This window comes from Clytia hemisphaerica, unplaced genomic scaffold, assembly GCF_902728285.1.
Source record: "Clytia hemisphaerica strain Z4C2 unplaced genomic scaffold, Clytia hemisphaerica genome assembly, whole genome shotgun sequence".
NCBI classification, from domain to species: domain Eukaryota; kingdom Metazoa; phylum Cnidaria; class Hydrozoa; order Leptothecata; family Clytiidae; genus Clytia; species Clytia hemisphaerica.
In genome coordinates this window covers 362,312-382,942 of record NW_027103748.1, presented here as the reverse complement: position 1 = coordinate 382,942, position 20,631 = coordinate 362,312, and the positions used below count along the sequence as shown (strand labels likewise).

General features: G+C 35.2%; 4 protein-coding genes across 4 annotated transcripts in view; 2 read left to right on the top strand and 2 right to left on the bottom strand.

Annotated features, from left to right (window-relative positions):
- The window catches only part of LOC136805415 (dnaJ homolog subfamily C member 16-like), a 41,476-nt gene extending 31,463 nt beyond the window's left edge, over positions 1 to 10,013 (top strand). Inside the window, exons 4-13 of the mRNA XM_067061998.1 lie at positions 1,391 to 1,682; positions 1,950 to 2,188; positions 2,642 to 2,902; positions 4,414 to 4,541; positions 4,647 to 4,860; positions 5,850 to 6,029; positions 6,893 to 6,969; positions 8,079 to 8,156; positions 8,353 to 8,589; positions 9,016 to 10,013. Of these exons, the coding sequence (XP_066918099.1) occupies positions 1,391 to 1,682; positions 1,950 to 2,188; positions 2,642 to 2,902; positions 4,414 to 4,541; positions 4,647 to 4,860; positions 5,850 to 6,029; positions 6,893 to 6,969; positions 8,079 to 8,156; positions 8,353 to 8,589; positions 9,016 to 9,367 (2,058 nt within the window). The 3' untranslated portion in view covers positions 9,368 to 10,013. The remainder of the gene's footprint in view (positions 1 to 1,390; positions 1,683 to 1,949; positions 2,189 to 2,641; positions 2,903 to 4,413; positions 4,542 to 4,646; positions 4,861 to 5,849; positions 6,030 to 6,892; positions 6,970 to 8,078; positions 8,157 to 8,352; positions 8,590 to 9,015) is intronic.
- LOC136805416 (ectonucleoside triphosphate diphosphohydrolase 4-like) overlaps positions 1 to 20,038 on the bottom strand; it is a 65,917-nt gene extending 45,879 nt beyond the window's left edge. The window contains exon 1 of the mRNA XM_067061999.1: positions 20,011 to 20,038. The gene's annotated coding sequence lies outside the window, so the exon portion shown is untranslated. The remainder of the gene's footprint in view (positions 1 to 20,010) is intronic.
- Positions 9,905 to 12,618, bottom strand: LOC136805419 (uncharacterized protein DDB_G0288805-like). The gene is made up of 5 exons (XM_067062003.1): positions 11,526 to 12,618; positions 11,320 to 11,363; positions 10,719 to 10,755; positions 10,445 to 10,554; positions 9,905 to 10,142 (listed from the first exon to the last, which is right to left on the bottom strand). The coding sequence occupies exons 1-5, from the start codon at positions 12,442 to 12,444 to the stop codon at positions 10,056 to 10,058; spliced, it is 1,197 nt and encodes a 398-aa protein (XP_066918104.1). The 5' UTR covers positions 12,445 to 12,618; the 3' UTR covers positions 9,905 to 10,055.
- The window catches only part of LOC136805422 (histone deacetylase complex subunit SAP18-like), a 22,111-nt gene continuing 14,811 nt past the window's right edge, over positions 13,332 to 20,631 (top strand). The window contains exon 1 of the mRNA XM_067062008.1: positions 13,332 to 13,458. Coding sequence (XP_066918109.1) covers positions 13,366 to 13,458 — 93 coding nt within the window. The 5' untranslated portion in view covers positions 13,332 to 13,365. The remainder of the gene's footprint in view (positions 13,459 to 20,631) is intronic.

Here is a 20,631-nt window from a genome sequence, read left to right as displayed (position 1 = left end):
TATTAGATATATGGGGAATTTTTTTTTTCATTCTGTTCTTTATTTAATACATTGCATGAATTGAAATTTGCATAACGTGTTCTTATTTCTGCCAGAGGATGTACAACAGTGAGGACTGGAATCCTCGAGTTAGTAAACTTCGAGCTAGCAATTTTTGAGTTAGCAATTTTCGAGTTAGCTAAATTATGATGTCACTCGACTCTAACTCGAGTTTTTATTTTCAAAAAATCTTTTTCGAGTTAGAATTAATTCGATTTTGTTCACGAAAAGTCTTTCGAGTTAGCTAACTCGGAATTTTTGATAGAAAATAAAAGTTTCGAATCAACTATTATTAAAATCTGCTTACTCTAAACCAGGTAAGAACTCAATCTCGGTGCCACTTGCAACACTTTTAAATTTTTAGTTTACACTGACGAACGTGATACAATCGCTCTGGTCCCCGCTCTCGGAAATACTGCCGCAAGTTTCCTTTGATCTTTTCTAATTCACAAGTAAATAATCGGTGTGATGTAAACAAATACACAAGGGACGAAGCCAGAAGCTCATAGGGGGGTGTGTAAGTGCATAAAAGTACTTAAAACTCAACCAAATCTTACTTTTAGTTGTTGAATATTTAAAGGAATGAAATGCTACTATTTCATTTATAAAAGCATCTTTAAAATGCAATTTTCTTTTGACTAACTGGAGATCTTTCTTCTTCTCGTCTATAATTTACCCTTGTCTTAGAATTCGAATTTCAGAACACAACGCTCGAATTTCGAATAAAAATATTCGAAACGAATCGTTGAATGAGAACGCTTCTCAAAATATATTACAAATAAATTGAATTCACATTCGGAAATTATCAACAAGCATAAATTGAAACCATTGACCTTTTGGCCTTTTTCATGAAAATGCAAATATATCTAAAAAAGATAGTTGTAGTTCCACACACAAAAAAATATTTTAGGTTAGTTTTTTTATTCAGAAAATCCAAGATAGCTAATAAACCAAAAAGAATAAATTTCGAGTTAGCTAACTCAAAAAAAGGTTTTACAAAAAAGAAATTTAAGTTAGCTAACTCAAAAAGCTTTTTGCGAAAAAGAAATTTGAAAAAAATATTTTGAAAATAAAAAATCCAGTTAGAGTCGAGTGAGGTCATGATTTTCTACATGTTTTAACTGCATAGATCAATGAAAGTATTGCTTATCTTTTTTTTATTCGATTAGAAATAAAATCTGTAAAAGCTATAGGGGAGCCTTTGTTTTCGCTTTTTTAGATAGTAAAAATGTCAAAGTCCCTTTGTGTAGCTCCTGACTATTTGTCTAACTTTCAAGGTTAAAGTTCCTTATTCTGTTTGAACAAATAATCAAAACTGGACAAAAAATTTGATACTTTACCTTGTTTTTAGATTTTATCAGACGCGGAGAGGAAGCAACAATACGATAATTACGGTACCGTCAATGAAGAGGGTGCACCAAACCAACACAGTCGTGATTCATGGACCGCTCATGATTTCTTTCGTGAATTTCGCGGACCTGGTGGACAATATTCTTTTATGTTTGAAGATTCTCCTTTCGGCCACGGTGGTCACGATGAGAAACACAATATTTTGAATAATTACAATTACAATAATATCGTTTTACCGGACAGTTACCATAAACCCTTTCTTATCTTCGTATTGGACGATATTTGTTTTGATTGTAAGTTTCGACTTCAATGTTTCCGTTTTTTTCTCTCTGAACTATATCTTCTGGTATTATTAGTATTAAGAATCGGAAACTTAGATTTGATGTACTTTTTTTATAGTAAAGTATATTCATCAGCGATCATAATCAAGAACTTCATTTTTCTACATGGTGAATATGAAAGAACCTTACAAAATCAAACTTCCCTTCGATATACCACTTTTTAATAATTGTGTAAAAAGGTTAGTTAAATGCTTCGATTCAAAATTCTTACACGTTTAGGTCTGAAATATCAAAACCTTTGGGAATCAGCAATTCAAAATTTTGAATCGATCGGTATTGGAACATACGAAATGTATTATGGTCGTAATCCTAAACTGTTCCATCAAATTGGTGCAAACACCTACCCACAATTCATTGGGGTGGTCAACGGGCGAGCCATCAAATATAAAGGAGACATGAACCAACGTGGCGTGCGGGATTTCATTTCGACCATCATGCCACATTATCTCATCGACAATGTAAGTTTGAGGTTTCGCTGGGTTTTTTTTCTTTGGTTTTTTTTTTATAGAAATGTTCCGGTTTGAGAAAACTTTTGTTTGTTTGTTTTTTCGATTGTAAAAAGTTTAGAACTCGCTAGTGAAATATTGATTTGTTTTGCTTTCTTTTTGACCATGTGTTTAGAAATTAGATTAATCACAAGAGGTAGCGTGGTCAAAACGAAAATGAATCTCAACTTTAAAACAAAGGAAACTTAACAATTCAATTAAAAGCTAAAACCATAAATTGCTAGATAGAGGGTTTTTATGATCACTTTACTTGTGGGGTAGTAGTTCTGATTCTGGTCTAGTTCTTTCTAGGTAAAAAAGATCACTCAAGAATAAACTGACAATAAACTGAAAGAAGAGTGGTTGTTTATGCTCAACGAACTTCCGTACTGTGCATGTCTAAAAAATGTAATCTCTTCTAACTAGATTGTGGAGAATGCGCGTGAATTTTCCGAGCAGAGTTTCATTGATAACAAACCACAAGTGATGTTGTTCTCCAGACATATGTATCCACCTCTCCTCTTTCAAGTTGTGGCTTTCGAATATCACCACAAAGTCAAGTTCGCTTATGTCCACACTAAAGATCGACGGACGACCAACATTCAAAAGAAATTTAACATCAATCCTGATCAGCCGACTGTCATTGTTTCCAAAGAGGAACCATCATCTCCTGTTGCTGTTGCCAGGGTAACAACTTTTTATTTGATTTGCATTTTGAGGAAGATAGCAATATGTATTCACGAAGGAAAGTTTGGGATTATGAATTGTCTGCCCCTAGCATGGAAAAAAGTTCAATTATTCCTGGAATAACCTCAATTTCCTTCAAAAGAAGGTACTATTCTTCCCACCAGCCGGTCGTACTCAATAGGATCGATAATGGATCAAAAGATTTCTTAACGATTCCGATAAAAGATCGATATAAAATTTGGTTCTAAAAAACTTGAGTCTCGCTCCTGATCACTTATCGATCTTTTAAAAATCGATTGGCTGAAGAGGATCGATAAGGGGATCTATAATTAATCGATAAATTATAAAAGACTTAAAAATCTTGAGTATCAATCTCTGCTTGATCTCTTATCTTAATATCAAAGTAATTTATCATTTTATCGATCCTGTTCCGAATATAGATCTTATAGCCCAAAGAAGAGAGGATTAAATCGGATTTTTCTCTCGTCTACACAAACCATGGTTGCGCCTTTTCATTCACTTTTACTTCAGTTGTACGCCAAATTGTCGAAATGATATTATTTTTTCTGCTATATTAAGATGATAACAGCTAATAAATCAAGTTTCCGTAGAGTATCCCTTGCTTCTAATTCAACAAAGATTGGGCGCCGGTCACCAAATTGTTCCGAAACTGTACGAAACATGGTTTCTTACATCCTGCCCTCATGAATGCTTTTGGGAGTTTCTGTGAAAGGTCTTTTGCTTACTATAAGTCTTTTTAAGGAGGACTTTTAACATGGAAAGCATAGTAGTATTATTTTAAACAGTACAAACATTTTCATCAAATTAAATTAATTGAAACTCCGAACTAACGACATGTTTCACGCTAGAAGAGGATTACTGATTACGCTACTTGTGTTATTTTATAAAAGTTTTATTCAATTATTTCATTTCATTTGTTTGGCAGTTACCAGTTATCACACAGTATGAAAAATTAATTTTTTTGCAACTCATCCTAAAAACGACTTTGTTATAATTTATTTAAAATATGCAACGGCACAAGACTGATAAGAAATAATTGTGAAGAGAGTGTTGATACTTTCTATCCTGGTAACATTGGTGTTTGGACAGAAGCAGCTAATTTTTTTTCCATTTCGGTTGGTTGAAAATGCTTTAAAAGTTAATAAGACCGAAAATGTCCCCTTCGTGAATAAGACTACGCACAGCATAACGGAGTAACACAAGTTCTGTTAAAATTATGATAAAAAAATGATGATAGATCTTTGTATCGTTACTTTACCGGAGTTGAATTATTGGACACAGTGGAGGGAAAACCAGATAACGATCAACGTCGATCCCACTTTTTATCCAACTCATTTGAAATCATTGTTTAGAGTCGTGTTTTGTTTTCGTCAAATTTAACTTGAGTCCTTTATGTTTACCAAAGGACGCTATTTTGAGAAAAACCCTGAAATAAGGGGGGGGGTATCAATGACATGGGAATCTATATTTGTTACGTTTGTCTGACACAGGGTAACGCATTGAAGAGAGGAACACTTCGACAATTGGTGGCAAGCAATCTGTATATGTTCGTACCACGATTGTCTTCTCAACAAATCTACGATGAACTGTGTCCAAGGAAATACGCCAGCGACCGAATGTGAGTAACTGTTTTGAGATTTATTTTTTAGCTATCTTACTGCATTGTATGTGTTGAAAGTGTTTGAGTTATCTTAAGCTTTACATCTTTGATTTGCTTTTTCAGTTTATGTTACATTTTGGTTGTTGACAAAGACACAGATTTCAATACACACCTCTGGAATTTCCGTGAAAATGCGAAACAAGAAGAGCGATTGCAAAACCAAAGGGCTCGATTACTTTACGTGTTCGGAAATGTGCAAAAGAAATTTATCGGGCAATTTTCTCAAGGCTCGTCCAATTATATGGTTCCTTGCTCTGATGGGTCGCTTCCAATAAAGGTATGTGAAAACCCTTCTTTGAGGATTGCATGATACCGGGTGCGCCACAAAAAGTTTCTCTCTTTAAAACTTATTTTCTCGAAATCTGAAAATTTTAAAAGAACCATTCCTATTTCATTGGAAAGAAGAAAGATAAACTTAAATTCGGTTCATTAGATCGAAAGTTATGCTCAATTGAATAAAAAAGTTACTTTCAGAAAGTGCACGAAAACGTTAAAAGTCGACCTATCAAATTAAACAGAAGCATAATTACGATGCATCAGTATTTTCGTTTCAGTCATTAAAAATGATAATTAGCTGTCTAAATGACCTTCTGTTATTATAAAGGAAGATTGAATTTCAATGAAAAGAAGAAAATTCGTCGAAAAAGGCCAAAAAATCTGGTAAAATTCATAAAAATACATCAAAAATGAGTTTCGAGGTAGATCTAGTCTTACATAGACTTTATCCAGTCTAGCACCAAAAACCTGAGGAAAATTTTTGTAAAAGTAAATTAAATTGATTTTGATGAAGATTTTAAACCCTTTCGACCCTTCAGTTTCAACATTTATGTTGTTTAGTTACTGAAAAATACTCTTAATCATGTAAAGGCTATTGTAATTGCCAAATTTAAAATAAAAATTTGATAGGTCTATTTTTAACGTTTTCGAGCACTTTATGAAAGTAACTTTTTTATTCAATTGCGCATAAATTTTGATCTAATGAATCGAAATTAATTAATGACCCATCAAAATTTAATTTTATCTTTGTTCTTTCCAACGAAATAGGAATGGTTCTTTTAAAATTTTTAGATTTCGAGAAAATTAGTTTCAAAGAGGGAAACTTTTTTGTGGCGCACCCGGTATAAGATTTCATAAGGTCGTTTTTGACGTTTTTAACGTTTTAAACGTGAGCACTTTTAAAACGGTATCAAAACGAAGTAATTGATGTGTTCAAAAGTTATAATTTTGCGATTTCTGGAGTCCCTTACACATATCCTTTTCTTACAGCTATTGATTTTATGGCGCCAACCTGGCAATCAAACACAATACGACTGGTACACTAACGGTTGGTGCAAAGACACTCGAAGCCAAGAGTTTTTTAGTTTTATTGACGAACATAGCTCGAACCAAGCAGAACTTCAATATGAAATTGATGATAATGCTGAGATAGTTGACGAGCACTGGCATGTAAGACCTTTCTTCGTAGCTTTGAGGCTTGTTCTCTTCTTTTGAGTGGGTCAGACCTAATGAATTTAGGATAGGATTGTTTGTAACACGATAATTGTTTAACCCTTTCAGTCCCACGAACCCGCAGGGCGGGGACCCTAGTAAGTTCACTGTGTCCCACGCACCCGCAGGGCGGGGGGTCTAGTTTTTATCAATTTATGTAGTTTTGGCGTAATAAAGAGGACTGGAACCAAATTAAAATCAAAATAGAGAGATTTTGGCGCACCATGCAAAAAACCGCTTGTCAATAGCAATTTTCTATCGAAATTTATGATAAATGCAAAATAGATGAAATTTTTCTCCAAAAAGGTCGAATTTTGAAATTCAAATCTTGATTGTGAGTGATTTTGACAGTTATATTTGCTAATTTTTTGCAAGATGATAGATAGGAGCCTATATTTTAGATATTTGGCTGTCCGATCACTGTATAATTTTTTTTATACTATTTATCTTAAACTCATTTTCATGGTCACATTTGCATTCTTTTTACAAGATTGAGAAACTTTATTGGGAAGGTTTTGGTTTCAAAATAACCTAAATCCTATGAAAAAAAAGGGTGCAAATTGCATTGCAAAAGAACGCTTCTCTATCGAGATATGGCCCATTACTTACATGCAAGTGAAATTCGTAAAATTTGCTCTGGGACAGTAGCCGTCAGAACCTCGGGACTGAAAGGGTTAATATAAAACTCAAATTTCATTAGACTTTTTTTTAAAGGCTTTCTTTTGGCCAGGAATTATAAAAATAAATGGGTAAGTGAGTAAAGGGTAATGATACACAATACATATTTCTTTTTTATTATCGTTATTATTATTATTTTTCAGGGGCATTTTTGGGACTTTGTGAAGGGATCATACAAGACAGTACAAAATATTGTTGATCATCTTGAGCATCCTAGTTGGTAAGAATCATTTGTGAAATTTTGATGATATGATTTGATCCTGTTCAGGTACTTTTGTAAGTCTAGAAATTATGAATGTTGTCCGAAATTACATAAGGCTACTTGTGATGACGACATGAAAATATTCTAACAGTTATTGCAACAAATAATTTACCTCTCTCTTTTAAAATTTGTATCAATAATATTTTTTCAAAAGTTTCCACAAAAAGTTGTTGCAGAAAAATATTTCTCGATTTCTTCCTGTGTAAGAGAGACATATCAAGGTCTCAAGGCTCAAGGTTGTCTTTTCCTACAGTTCAAAATATTGTTGATTGTACCGTGTCACAGTGTGTGTTACGCATGTTCCAGTTAAATGGAGAAAAAACAAGTGATCAGATTATTTTTGATAAAAAGTGAGAATATTTTATTCTACCTGGCTTTTCCGTTCTTGTTACATTGTTTGGAAGATAACATACTGATATTTCCCTCTTTTTCATTTCCTTTTACTTCTTTCTTTGAACTTTCAATACTTGTTTTTATGTTTAAAAGTTGAGTGCTGGCTTTTTGATTTTTTTTTTCTTATTTCCGAAATCATCCTCTTATCTTGATGGTGCCTTATCTTTTGTTACTTTCTCTTCTTCACGAATTTTCATTTTTATTTTCTGTCCTGCATGTGAAGTAAGTGAAGTGTTGTAGTTCTTCTCGTAGATATTTTACAGACAAATCATCATAAAAGGTTAACCAAATAAATTGGTGGCTTTGAGTAACAAATTACCTAACATAACTTTGGCACTTATTGTATAATCTGTCTGTGAATTTTTATTGGACCTCTTTATAAAGACACTACCCACTCGTAATTTCAAACTTGCTGGCATGGATTATATTATATTCAACCTAGAATTTTTATAAAACGGTTTTGGCTAAAGGGTGTGAGAGATTTATTTATCACTTTCGAATATCATTTTTATGTTTCACTGGAAAATGAAACGCTCAGGTCATTTTTCTGATATTTTTTTTCAAAAAAAAGAAAGAAAGTCTTAGTGATGCGTGCTTTACCTGACTTCATAATTTCTTTTAAAGCTGTCCTATTTTTCATTGTTGATACCTATTGTTTTTCATTTATTTAACAGGAACAATCCATCATCTATAGGGTTTTTAGTACTGGTCGTTTTTATGCTGATGCTTGGCTTTGTAATGCCTTTCGTAAGGTAAGGATTGTTTAACACACCCAACAATGGTGTACATTATTGAGTCTTCATATTTTCATTAGCAGTCCAAATCTTTTCAAAAAGCTAGTCTGGCTGTCTATAAAATGCTTGAACAGGTTTTTGAATAGGTATTAAGACCATAATCATTGTGAACTACTGATAAAAGAAAAATGAGCTCTTCTTCCTTTTTTTTCAGTGAGGTTGGCGGAGATGACAAGAAAACAGTACACGACCTTCCACGCTATACCACTGGCAAAAATACCACAGTTCTTGGCTTAACCAAACTCGATTTCAAAAGTCAAAAAGAACTCATACACAACCTACCGAATGGGCACCTCACAGTTACCATTCTCATAGACACTTCCGATTTAGATGAAGTAGTGGCTTCACCTCTTATACAAAATTTTAGTGATATTACTTCAAATTTATCTAGGTGAGTGAAATACTTGCCCTGCATTGCTATCATTCCTCTCATCTCATCTTGTTTCTACTAGAAATCAACGTCATTCTACCATGTTAGGGAAGGAGAACTTTTTAAGAATGAAGTGTTTTTCAATTTTCAAAACTAAAAAATTTGGCAAGAAACTGTCCTTCTTATATTCTTCTTTTTTTTCACCGTAAATGTAAGGGTTGAATTTTTCGTGCAACAAAAGGACGAAAAATTATGGTGCAATTCTCTTCTTTTTTTTATAATGATGATGATGATTTGTAACCACATAGACTATTCAAAGGCCTAAGAAAAACAATGTATGTGAAGGTTGGTCTCTCAAGGAACACAAAAAAACATAAATTTTCAAATCCCTCATTTTACCATTTTGAGTGATATCAAAAAACTACATCCTCTAATTCATTTTTTCAGGAATCCAAAGTTACGTTTCGCCTGGTTATCGTTAGCTGAACATTTGATGTGGTGCAACGAAATGACTAATAGTAACAAGTTCGGTGAATTCCCTCCTGGATCGGTCATCGCTTTCAACGGTTCACGAAAATACTTTTATATTTATCGACCCAAAAATCAATTAGATAACACTAGCAACATGTCTCCTGAATTTCTTGGTTTAGATGAGAGCGAGGATGAACTGGCTGCTCGCCAGGCGATCCAATCGAAAAGAGAGCTCCCTGCATGGCTAGATCGGTTAATGGATGGTACTTTACCGATTGCTGATAAACGCCGTGTCGAAAAATGGCCTGAAATGGAGAAAATTGGATAGTAGGGCAAATGCTTTGTTGTTAGAATCGATCTCAAAGTATGCAAATAATTTGAGGATGTAGAAGCGCTTCTTGACAGTCCACATTTTAGTACCCAGGTTAATTAAATAATTGTTTGTGATGATGAATACCGGCGACTACCCGACACCAAAACTGTTGAGAACAGATAGGTTTTTCTGAGAAATTATCTGGCCAAATTATTTATTTATTAATTGTTTGATATAATCTATAGTCATTTTTGTTTTGTTTTCTGTGTTATTTTAGACCTTTTAAGGTTCATACAGCCATGTGTGAAATCCTTCGGGGTTTTTGAAAAATGGTAAACGCAAAAAAGACACAATTGAACTGTTTTCAAATATTCATCCGCTTGCTCCCTTTTTTAAAAACTTTTCATGTTGTAAATTTATTTTTACAAATTTCATTTTTAATTTATTTTGTCTTATATTGTACTTGTAAATTTTGTTTTAGATAAAAAATTATAACAAAATATACCGTATATAGTCAAATTATTGTGATATAGAGTCAAGATCTGAAAATGCTACGGAAGTGGTGATCTTTTTTCTCACCTTATCATTTTCTATTCTAGTTGATAAATTACTTTAATTAAAATAAATAATAAAACCTAGGATACCTAGATTAATGTGTCTTTAAAAAAATTTTATTAATTATAAATGGATCCTAATCTTTAAGTCAAACAGGTGCACCGAGTTGGGTCAGTTTGAATTTCTCAAAATTATCACTTTCCAGTTTGGTCATGATCTTGTTCAAGTAGTATATCTGAAACAAAAATGAAATAGGTTTCATAAATATAACAGTAGTTAAAAGAGCTTTGGAAAATCGGGATGAATCTTTTGTTTTGGTGCTTGGTGTCTGTTTTTAAAATGTTTTTTCTTTCAGAGAGCAATAATGATTTTCGTCGTTTTCATCTTCGATTTTGTTTGTACTCATCAAAAGACGTTTAAGGAGTGGAAAACATGGTTCTTTAGGGAAACAACGACAGGGGTAAAGGGCTGCTCCTAATAAAGATAAAGGTCAGTGGAAAATAATACTGGCACAAAAATGCATTTGGGTATGCAAACCTGTCTTCGTTGGAAAGCGATCAAGTTTTTCCTGTTTTCTTCTTCTGCTTGTTTCAGTCTTTCTTTTTCTTTCCGATCGCGTTCTGCTTCTTTTTCTTTACGTTTCGAACCTTTACGGGAATGGGAATAGATGTTACTGCTTTGGAAAATAAGAAAAAGTCTTTCAAAAATTCCTTCATACCATTTTAACTAATCAAGAAATAACGGGTGAACTCATCAAAATCAGGACTGCTTCAACTATCGTCGAAATAGTGGATTGAGAGAAGAAAATTACCTATCTTTAGAAGCTTTTGAACAATATTTCTTTGACTCTGAAAATTAAAACAGAAAGTTAATAGGATATCAATTAAAAAAAGGAAAATATGTTTGGTTTATGGTACTGTATGATTGCGATTGTTTTTGGAGATTTGATCGATAGAATAGAGTCTTAGAATTTACTTCGACCGTAGTACAGTGGTAGAGCATCCAGCTACGGTTCGCAAGGTTGTGGGTTCAACCCCCAGCCGGGTCATACCAAAGATTCCCAAAATGGTACTTGATGCCTCTCTGCTTGATGCTCAGCAACTAAGAGAAGGATCAAGGGTAAGTGGAGAAATCCAGGGAGAAAGAGTGGCGCCCTCCCCTACCTTCGGGTAGATAGCTATCGAAAGAGGAGCCTTCGGGTCGCCTCCGACTGCGGTCGCAGACTTACTTACTTACTAGAATTTACTTCTGCCATGGACGGGTACATGAACATTTCTAGATTTACACCTCTAACGTTAGCCAAATTGTTCAAAAAGGATGCTTTGAGAGACTTTGAGAATATTTGAAAGACAGGATTCAGCAAACTATTTCATAGTCAGGTTTCGATTAAAGATAAAAATTCGCCCATTCACCTTTAAATCAGCCATTGATTCTACATTTTCATTCTCGTGAACGGCTAAAAAAACAAAAGAAATGTTTTTAAACGTTATCGAATCATTGAGCTTTAGTTACATATTTGATAGTTTTTTAAAGGGATGCATGGCTGTAATAGATATTTCAGCGATACTGTAAATACTACATATTTCCTAATCTTGAATGAGTGAACTTCGCTTTATACCTGGTGTACTTGGTGGCACCATTGGGATACCATTTGCATCACTCAGAGATTGTTTTTCTGAATAATAAACCCTTCTGCTACTACTCTTTTGTGGTGAAGTTGGTAAACTTTTTCTGTAATCATGGTTATTATTGTTATGATTTGGATAATCATTCCGTTTCTTTGATGGAGAAGAGCATGGAGAAGGGTCTGAGAATTTTATTGAAGGGTCATGAACAGTGTTCTTTTTCTTGTTGAAAAAAGATTTGATCGATATCCTCTCGTTGCAGTTATTGTTACTGGTTGTTCTTTTCGTAAACGAAAATGTGATTCGGGATGATTTCGGGGATGATTTCTTTGTCTCTTTGTCGAGCGTGTCGTTATTTTTCCTTTGCGATGTAGGAGAAATGTCTCTCTTTGGTTTGATACGGATTTTCTTTTTCTTTTTACCATTTACTTTTTTATCTTTTACTGTTCTGTTTTTTGGCTCCCTTTTTGATGATGTGATCGTTTTGCACTCTACTCCTGGCAAGATATTTTCTGTTGTAAATGATGAACAGTTATGAAATACAGAAGTTGAGCATGTCAAGTTTGAAGGATGTTGTCTTCCACTACCACTGGACCTTCGTTTATGAAGTTCGTTATCAAGTGAAATTGTAAACTGTCTCCTCGATAACGAAGGTGGCGAAAAGTTCCGAGATAACCTGTCGATAGAACGAGTACTAAGAGAAGTTTTATAATTTTCTTCAAACTTAGATAAGTTATTCAGTCCATCATTACAAGATCCAACAACCAAAAAGGGATGGTATATTTTTTCAGAGGCATCTGTTTGCTGCTGCAAAGTTTTACCACCTATTTTATTTTTACAATTATCATTTAGCTGCCAAACGTCATATGAAAAACTCGACTTATATTTATTTGGACGACAATTCTGGATCATCTCCACTCTTTTTGCCAACGTTTTTTACTCTGACTTAGAGCACATACACCTACACCAATGTGTTACTCAGTGAACAATCAGCTGATGAAAAATCAAAACAAAACCGCCATCTTGAAACCGGCAAGCTTCGAACGTTGCTACGAAAAAGTGTACTTTGCAGAACATAGAATAGTTAAAATGGTAGCCAAAGCAGCGTGACCTCAAATCGAAAGTTAATTTTGCAGTTTTGGAGGCATTAAGGGGTCACTCACAAATCGATTTTAAGTTCAAATAACGTCATATGACGTTTTGATAGCTAGCACACCCACCCACCCCACATAACGTCACTCAAAAAAATCTGGTACTTCTTCAGCCAAAACGTCAAAACCAACACCAACTCATGCTCAACGCCATCACCATATTTTCGACTCGAGCGTTGCAACCAACCAACCAAACCAACGCCGCTTTGACCACTGGTTTCTAGACCCGACTTGCCCAGACTGATAAAGCTCGATGCTTGCCCAAAGTACTCGTTGCTTCCAGCTGGAGTGTGACGCGTGCAAAAAATGAAAATGTTTCGGCGGACAAATAGTTTTTATATTTTATAAATATAATGGAGAGTTATAATTTTGGATTTCAAAGTTATTTTATCATGAATAATTGAATATTTCAAAATTACATATTATGGTTTGACTGTTTGTTCTGTACTTTATATCATTTCACTTATATTTTTTATTCTTTCATCTATAAAAAATAGAAAAGAGATCATATATTAGATGAAAGCTCTATCTCAAAATCGATGTTTTTTATAACCCATTCAAAGCGTCATCCTACCTTGACCCACCCACCCACAAACGTCATATGACGTTATTTGAACTTAAAATCGATTTGTGAGTGACCCCTAAAATCCAATTTCTTTTTTTGAAATAGAACCTTTATACAATGGGTATTCAAGACAAATTAAAGCGATTGAGTGAACTGCAAGACCCAGACAACAACATCGAAAATGGTGGGGAAAAAATTGACAGAGAAAAGGTATTGATTTTATGGTATGGTGTGGTATATAATTTTTAGCCATATATCTTATTTCTATTTTTTCTATTTTAAATCGAACTTTAGGGTGTTGTGATGCTGTAAACAATAGAATGAGACCGAAAGTGGAAGCCCCATCAGTTATCTTTAATGTCCAAGTTGGACTCATCAAGATGATGTGGACGAGTCGGGTGGGAGATGATATACCCAGACGGTGTCAATCGAACGAATCGAACGCCGAATCAATCGAATGCAATTGAACGCAATCGAATAATTGCAATTTGATTGTCGAACGCAATCGAATTGCAATCGAATATTACCCAGGATTTGCTGTTCGATTGCTTTGATTACACGTTCGATTGTATTCGATTACGTTCGATTGTTTGTTTACGTTTGATTGATTCAATTGTATTAGATTTTATTCACTTTGGTATGGTACTTCAAGCACTCGGCCGCCCACACTAAAAAGCTCTAACAGAGTGATCTAATTTAATTTAATCGCAATCAAACTCATCAAACATAATCGTAATCGAACGAAATCGAAGATTAATCCAATGTAATAATTGACAATCAATCGAACCAATCGAACATAGTCAACTATCAATCGAACCAATCTAACCTTACTCGAACGCAATCGAACACAATCGAATATTACCCAGGAATCGGCCGTTCGATTGAGATTCGATTACGTTCGACAATTGAATCGCAATTATTCGATCACGTTCGATTACGTTCGATTGGTTCGACTGCGATTTTTGTTCGAAGTTGTTCGATTGACACCGTCTGGATATACCCTACATCAGTTTGGGAAACTGCATAGATAGCTAGTATAATGATGACAGCGCACACAATAAAACTCTGCAACTTTAGCGTTGTTGAATTCCGCAAACTTGTTGAATATTGCAGTTTTTCTGCTGAAAAGTTTGACAACACTTGTCTTTGCAGGGCTCGAAATAACGATATTTAGGTGGTCGGACACATTGTCCGATCAAAAATTGATTTGGGTCGGACATGTCCTAAGGCTTTTAAAGTAAAATGGGTCGGACATGTCCGATTGATTTTTATGTGGGGTATACTTCAAGTCTAATACAAGCTTCTGATAGAATTTCACATTGATCACGAAGAAGCTAAACAAATGCCAATTAATTGTCGGAAGCCCATGATTTTTACTTGAAGCATGCTTTCATTCGTTGAGAAAAAGCATCACACAAAATGAATATCTAACACTAATGATCGCAACTTTGAGAGTTTTTGTGTGTAAATAAAGAAGTTACTAATTCTATGTAAATTATAATTTCTTTTGGAAATATCACAACGCATCTGACAAATTTTTGAAGGCACCGAAAGTAATTGGGTCGGACATGATGTCTGACTAGAATCGATTTGGGTCGGACATTTCAGCAATTGGGTCGGACAATGTCCGATGTCCGACCGCTATTTCGAGCCCTGCTTTGAACCAAGAACAGGGTTGTTGCAGGGTGATGCTGATGAACCATGAGGTCTCACAAATTCATGTGCATTTTTGTTAGGGAGGTCAGTCAAAATTTCAAGCTCATTTGCAATGTCAAACCATGTTTAACAAAAAGGCCTTATCCTCAGAAAAAAACGAGGGTTCACTTATCTTTCAACAATTAGTAGTTTTTCAGATATTCCATTTTGAAGTTCCATTTTTTTGAGATTTCTGTACAAAAACCCCCCGCCATCTTTCAACATCTCTACAGCACTGAAATCGAAAGCGTTTAACACAAAAAAATCTGTGCGGGAGGTAGGGGTCAGAGTGTTTTTCCGTTGTGCGAGCTGTAGACAGGCAATGGTCACCATACCATTAACCACCCGAAACTATTTGATTGAATATTTTTCAGATTTGGAAAGAAAAAGCATTATTCTTATTAAAGTATAGTTTAAAAAAGATGTAAATTTAAAGAAAAAATTGCATTATACTTACTTCGTGATACTTCGTTTTTGATTTTGTACTTTATGGTACTCATCCAATTCGTGGAATTCGATGATTGACCATTACTGATATACTGTTGGAATCAGCTCTCCTGAAGTTGAAATAATTAGGAAGCAGTGGTTCGTCTGGCAGTGTATTCAGGAATTGGTCAAGATGTTGTTTAAAAGTTTGTTTGGTACATTTTGTAAGGTTTCGAAGGGATTTTGGCAGAGCGTTAAAAAGTCTTGGTCCTTCCTGTGAGAGACAATCCCTCCAAATATTTTTATGTTTGACATTAACAGCTTTTAAATTACATTTTCTACCCAGTCTCTGGTTGGTGTAGGAATACACGCCGCCTGCATCATCGCTGTAATTGAAGCTTGGAGTGCTTCTAGCATGCACCATGTGTAGATTATTCTGTACCTTTCTCTTCTTCTTTCAAGACTGTATATTTTCAGTTGACTCAATTTTTCCCAATAATTCAACTGGTTCAACAAAGAAATCCCGTTCATTAATGATTTTTGCAGCAGCTCCAATTTTTAGATGAGGCATCGCTTTGACGGAGACCATAGTTGGGAGCAGTAGTCAAGGTGTGGAATAGCAAGTGACTTCCAAAGGGTTAGCATTACATCAGTGTCCCGTGTCTTGAAGGTTCGGAATATCCATGAGCTGATGGCTTTGACTTTGCTGATTTGATTTTGGATGTGTTGACTGTAGCTCATATCCACATCCAAAGTGACTTCAAGGTCTTTGACTTGGTTTTTGGTTTCAATTTGGTCCTGGGTATCAGAATAATAAACTGAATTTGGTTTCAGCTCTTCATTTTTCCCATAACACATATGTTCGAATTTCAGTCCATTGAGTTGCATGTTATTGATCTCTGACCATTTGTATACTCTGTCGAGGTCACTTTGAAGAAGCTGAACATCATCTTGACTGGACACTTCTTTCAGCAGTCTTGTATCGTCCGCAAATGAGGACAGCATATATCTTCATCAATATCCTGAATCATCACAAGAAACAGGAGGGAACCCAGTACGGAGCCTTGGGGCACCCCAGATAAAACATCTGCACTTTTGGAAAGCCTTGTGTTGACTGAGACTGTCTGTGTTCTCTTTGTTAGGAACGATTTAATCCAACAGAGAAGTTTTCCACAAATGCCATTTCTTTCAAGTTTATGCAGAAGTATTGAGTGGTCAACCCGATCGAATGCTTTACTGAAGTCAAGGTAGATAACATCTACGTTGTCGCCATTTTCGATATGATGAATCAATCGTTCAGTGTGGGCAAGTAATTGGCTAAGGCAGGATCTACCTGACCTAAATCCGTGTTGGTTAGTATTATATAGGTTGTTTCTTTCCAGGTGGTCTTGCATGTTTTTTCTTACAATTTTTTCAAAAACTTTGGTTACATGTGATGTAAGAGCAACAGGGCGGTAGTTTTCTGGTAATCCTTGATTTCCTTTTTTAAATATTGGGGTGATGTAACTTGTTTTAAGTATCTTTGGGGTGAATCCTTTATCAAGGATATGTTGCCATATCAGCTTGAGTGGTTTTGCAAGCTGTAACTTGCTTTTAAGAAGAAACATAGCTGGAAAGCCATCTGGACCAGCAGCTGAGTTAGGAGAGTGGGTTTGTATTTCTCTAATGAAATCTTCCTCTCTGAAGTCAACATAATCAAGTTTCTCGGTCACTTGTGAAGGGCTGAGATTTGGGTTGTTATATTGGGGTATTAGTGGTGTGAATACAGATGTATATTGGTCTTGAAGTATATTGGCCATCTGAAGATTGTTGTCTGTTAGCTTATTAGTAGTAAGTAGGATCCAATAACGGTCCAACTTTAGGTTTTTTTGAGAAAATCTTTTTGCATAAGAGTAGAAGAACTTGGGGTTCACTTTGATTTTTGAGATTGCATCTAGCTCTTGATTGTGCCTTTCGTTTGTATAACTGGTTTGCAATTTTAGCTCAATATCGATCAGTTTTGACTTTGTGTCCTTGTTGGGCTTTCTTTTCTTCAGTTTCTTTCTTTTTTGCATAAGAATACAACGATCGCGTGGAACAATCTTTTTCTTTAATGGCTTTCGAAGTGGAATGCTGTTTGTGGTGATAACGCCAATGCGTTTCTTGATGAATACATTATATTGCTCATCAGGGTTAGAGTCAGAAGTTTTTAAAATATTGTTCCAATCAATATCATCCAAAGTTTTATTGATTTTTTCCCAATTTATTTTTTCACTGTAAAAGTTGAATTTGTCAAAATCATTGTTAAATTTTTTTTTCTGAATCAGTAGTTGATGTCGTCTTGTTAAAGGATAGTGTGTAACAACCTCAATGTTGAAGTGATCTGAATATATATTAGTAGGTGTTGTTTGGTAGTTAAAAATCGTGTCTGTACCGGGTGACCCACGAAAGAGTTCAGACGTTTCTCGACGTCTTGAGGCCGAACAAATGTCCCAAAGTGCTTGGAGTTTAGATATTTAGAAAGTAGATATCCTAACTTTAAATTTGAGCTATCACTTTTTAAATTTGACCAATTTGTTCTCTACTTATGAGCTTTTAAAGTCAAAAGTCACTTTTCGGAAAGTGTAAAAAACACGTAAAAAAGGGGTATCGATTTTGGATCGTTGTTGAGAATAACATTTGGTGTAAGTGGTATTCGTGACATTGAGCAGTCCCTTGGAATTGCAGGGAGGGACCTTCGCCGTTGCCGTTGAGAGGTTAATGAAGTGGCTGAAGAGAGGTCAGCAATACTTTTAGTAGGTGAGGGTGCAGGTGTTTGTTTAGGAGAGATCATGACAATTGTGGTGTCAGGTGTTGTGATTGTTTGTGAAGGTGTTTTGGACATTATTGACGCTGGTATTTGAAGCTTTGGTTCTTTTGTGTGGAAAGTGGATTGTATTTTCCTGACACTGTTGACAAAGGTAAATCATACCAGGTATTTGATATATCATATCTCTCATTACTTCATCTTTATCAATCAAGTTCATGCTCTTTAATAATTTTAGATAGCACTGTTGGTGGAATCCTTGTCCGCAAGAACCGCATTTTAGGAGTGAGCAGTCATGTATTTTAATTCTGTATGACTGGTTGCATATTTGGCATACATGGTGTCAGCCCCCCCCAGAAATCTGAAGGGCACCTAGGCCAGGTTAGTAGAGGTGGGCTAATGCCTTGCAATTCTTTGGGGTTACCTATTCATTAAGAGTACCTAGCTGTCTTGATGGAGGCTCTGGGGGCTGGTTATATTTTCCAAATCGAATATTTCATATTATTATATACCTGTAGGCAAAAACAGCCATTGAATAATTCCTGATATACCATGGCTATTATACCACGGTAGAATTTTTTTTTCACATTTTGCATTCAAAGTTTGATTTTTTTGTCGCTCTTGTTGTTATCAAAGAAATTCATTAAAAAAATCTATTGTGAATTTCATGAAAAATTTTATGACTCAAAGTAATTAAGAAAATCTTTAAAAAAGAAAAACATTCGACTATTGACACAATTAATGTTTTGTTTTTGCCTCTAGGTATATAATAAAACATATATTTAATAGGTTTTCGTTGGTTATTGGATTTATTAACCCTCGGTGATGTATATTCAACTCGGCTCCGCCTCGTTGAATATTACATCACCTCGGGTTAATAAATCTCAATAACCAACTTTTACCCATTGAATATCTGCTTAATATTTCAAATTATTGAATTTTTTTACCCCAGCACCTAGTTTCCCATCCAATTTCTCTTTCGTTTCCCATCACGCCATCTTTTGCTATATTTTTCTAATATGGTTGTTTTGATTTACAGCCGCCATCTTTATAGCATAACAACAAAGCTTATTAGCAGGCGTTCATGTGTGAGCGCTTTTCATGCTATCATTAAGATTTTAGGAATGACAAAAGAACAAAAAGTGTCAATTCAAAAAAATTTTTTTGGCTGAATGGGGGTACCTAACTCGAAGCAATTTCTCAAGGAGACCTAAATTGCTGGGGGCACCATGCTCAATGGGGGCACCTGAAAAGTGGGCTGAAACCATGGCCACATATCTGGAAAATAGCTCTGTATAACCACACATAAATTTTCAATTGCTTCGTCTTTGTTCATAATATTGATGGTTTATGACAGTAAATTCAATGTTTCCATAGTGTGATCCTTTCGGCATGATTTCAATGATTTTATGTTGTCTTTTGTTGGCTTTTCTGGATCGTAAAGTCTGATGCAGTTTCTAATGGTTTCATTGTTGGCCTCTTCCGCTAGTTCAGAAAGTGCCTGCTTCCAACTGTTGATGAGCTCGACTGATACCACATTCTCTGTAGTATTTTGAGCAGAGTTTTGTCGATTCGGCATGGCTGCAAGCAAACAGCACCAAACCAGAGACTGGGTAGGTACTTAACTTAGTAACTTCAGCAGAAGTTGTAGTCCGTTGCCAACGGGGTACTAGCTGAACGATTAGTTGGAAGACAAAAACAGATAATTCAGGATAAATGATACCTGATCACATGGCAAACCATTCACTGTCATGTGCAGCTGCTCCTCAATATTTAGCAAAATGCCTGGGTGACCAGCCACAGGACCCTTTGGATTCTTCTTATTCTTTCTTTTTTATTTATTTTCTCTCCAAGGCCTTATTCACTAATTCTTAATGGAGTGAATTTTTTGGACCTACCTGGAGGTCCTATAAATTAACCTCTGTCCGTTCGTCCGTCCGTCCGTTCGTCCGTCCGTCTGTTACCAGCTTTTCTCAGGATTGGCTCATTAGTTTTTTCTGATTTTTGGCACAATGATGCAAAATGGCAATGCCCAAAATGTGACGGAGCCCGATTTTCGAAAAAAAATCATTTCCGGCCAAAAATGCCGGAAATATGCCGGAAAAACCGGTTTTTTGGCATTTTCTCAAGATTTCATCATTAGTTTTTTCTGATTTTTTGCACAAAGATGCGTATTAGCAATGCCCAAGACTTGGCCGAGTCCAATTTTTGAGAAAAATTCTTTTCCGGTCGAAAATGCCGGAAATATGCCGGAAATCGCCGTTTTTGCAGATTTTCATTGGACTTTTTCCTTATATTTCGTTGTTTTTTCATACAAAAACATTATTAATAGCAATGTCCACGATCAAGCATGATTCAATTGTCAATAAAACTGATTTTGAAGCCGGAACTTTCTAAAAATCGCCGGAACAACCGATTTTCGCGGAAAAAACAGTATTTCTTGAATTTCTCGAGCTGTACTTTATATTTTTTCATGA

Coding starts and splice junctions, on each gene's coding strand:
- LOC136805419 (XM_067062003.1), bottom strand. CDS start 12,444: ATGATCCAGAATTGTCGTCCAAATAAATATAAGTCGAGTTTTTCATAT. Junction 10,555..10,718: donor TCAAAAGCTTCTAAAGATAG/GTAATTTTCTTC, acceptor ATTCCCGTAAAG/GTTCGAAACGTAAAGAAAAA. Junction 10,143..10,444: donor TCGCTTTCCAACGAAGACAG/GTTTGCATACCC, acceptor TTTTTGTTTCAG/ATATACTACTTGAACAAGAT.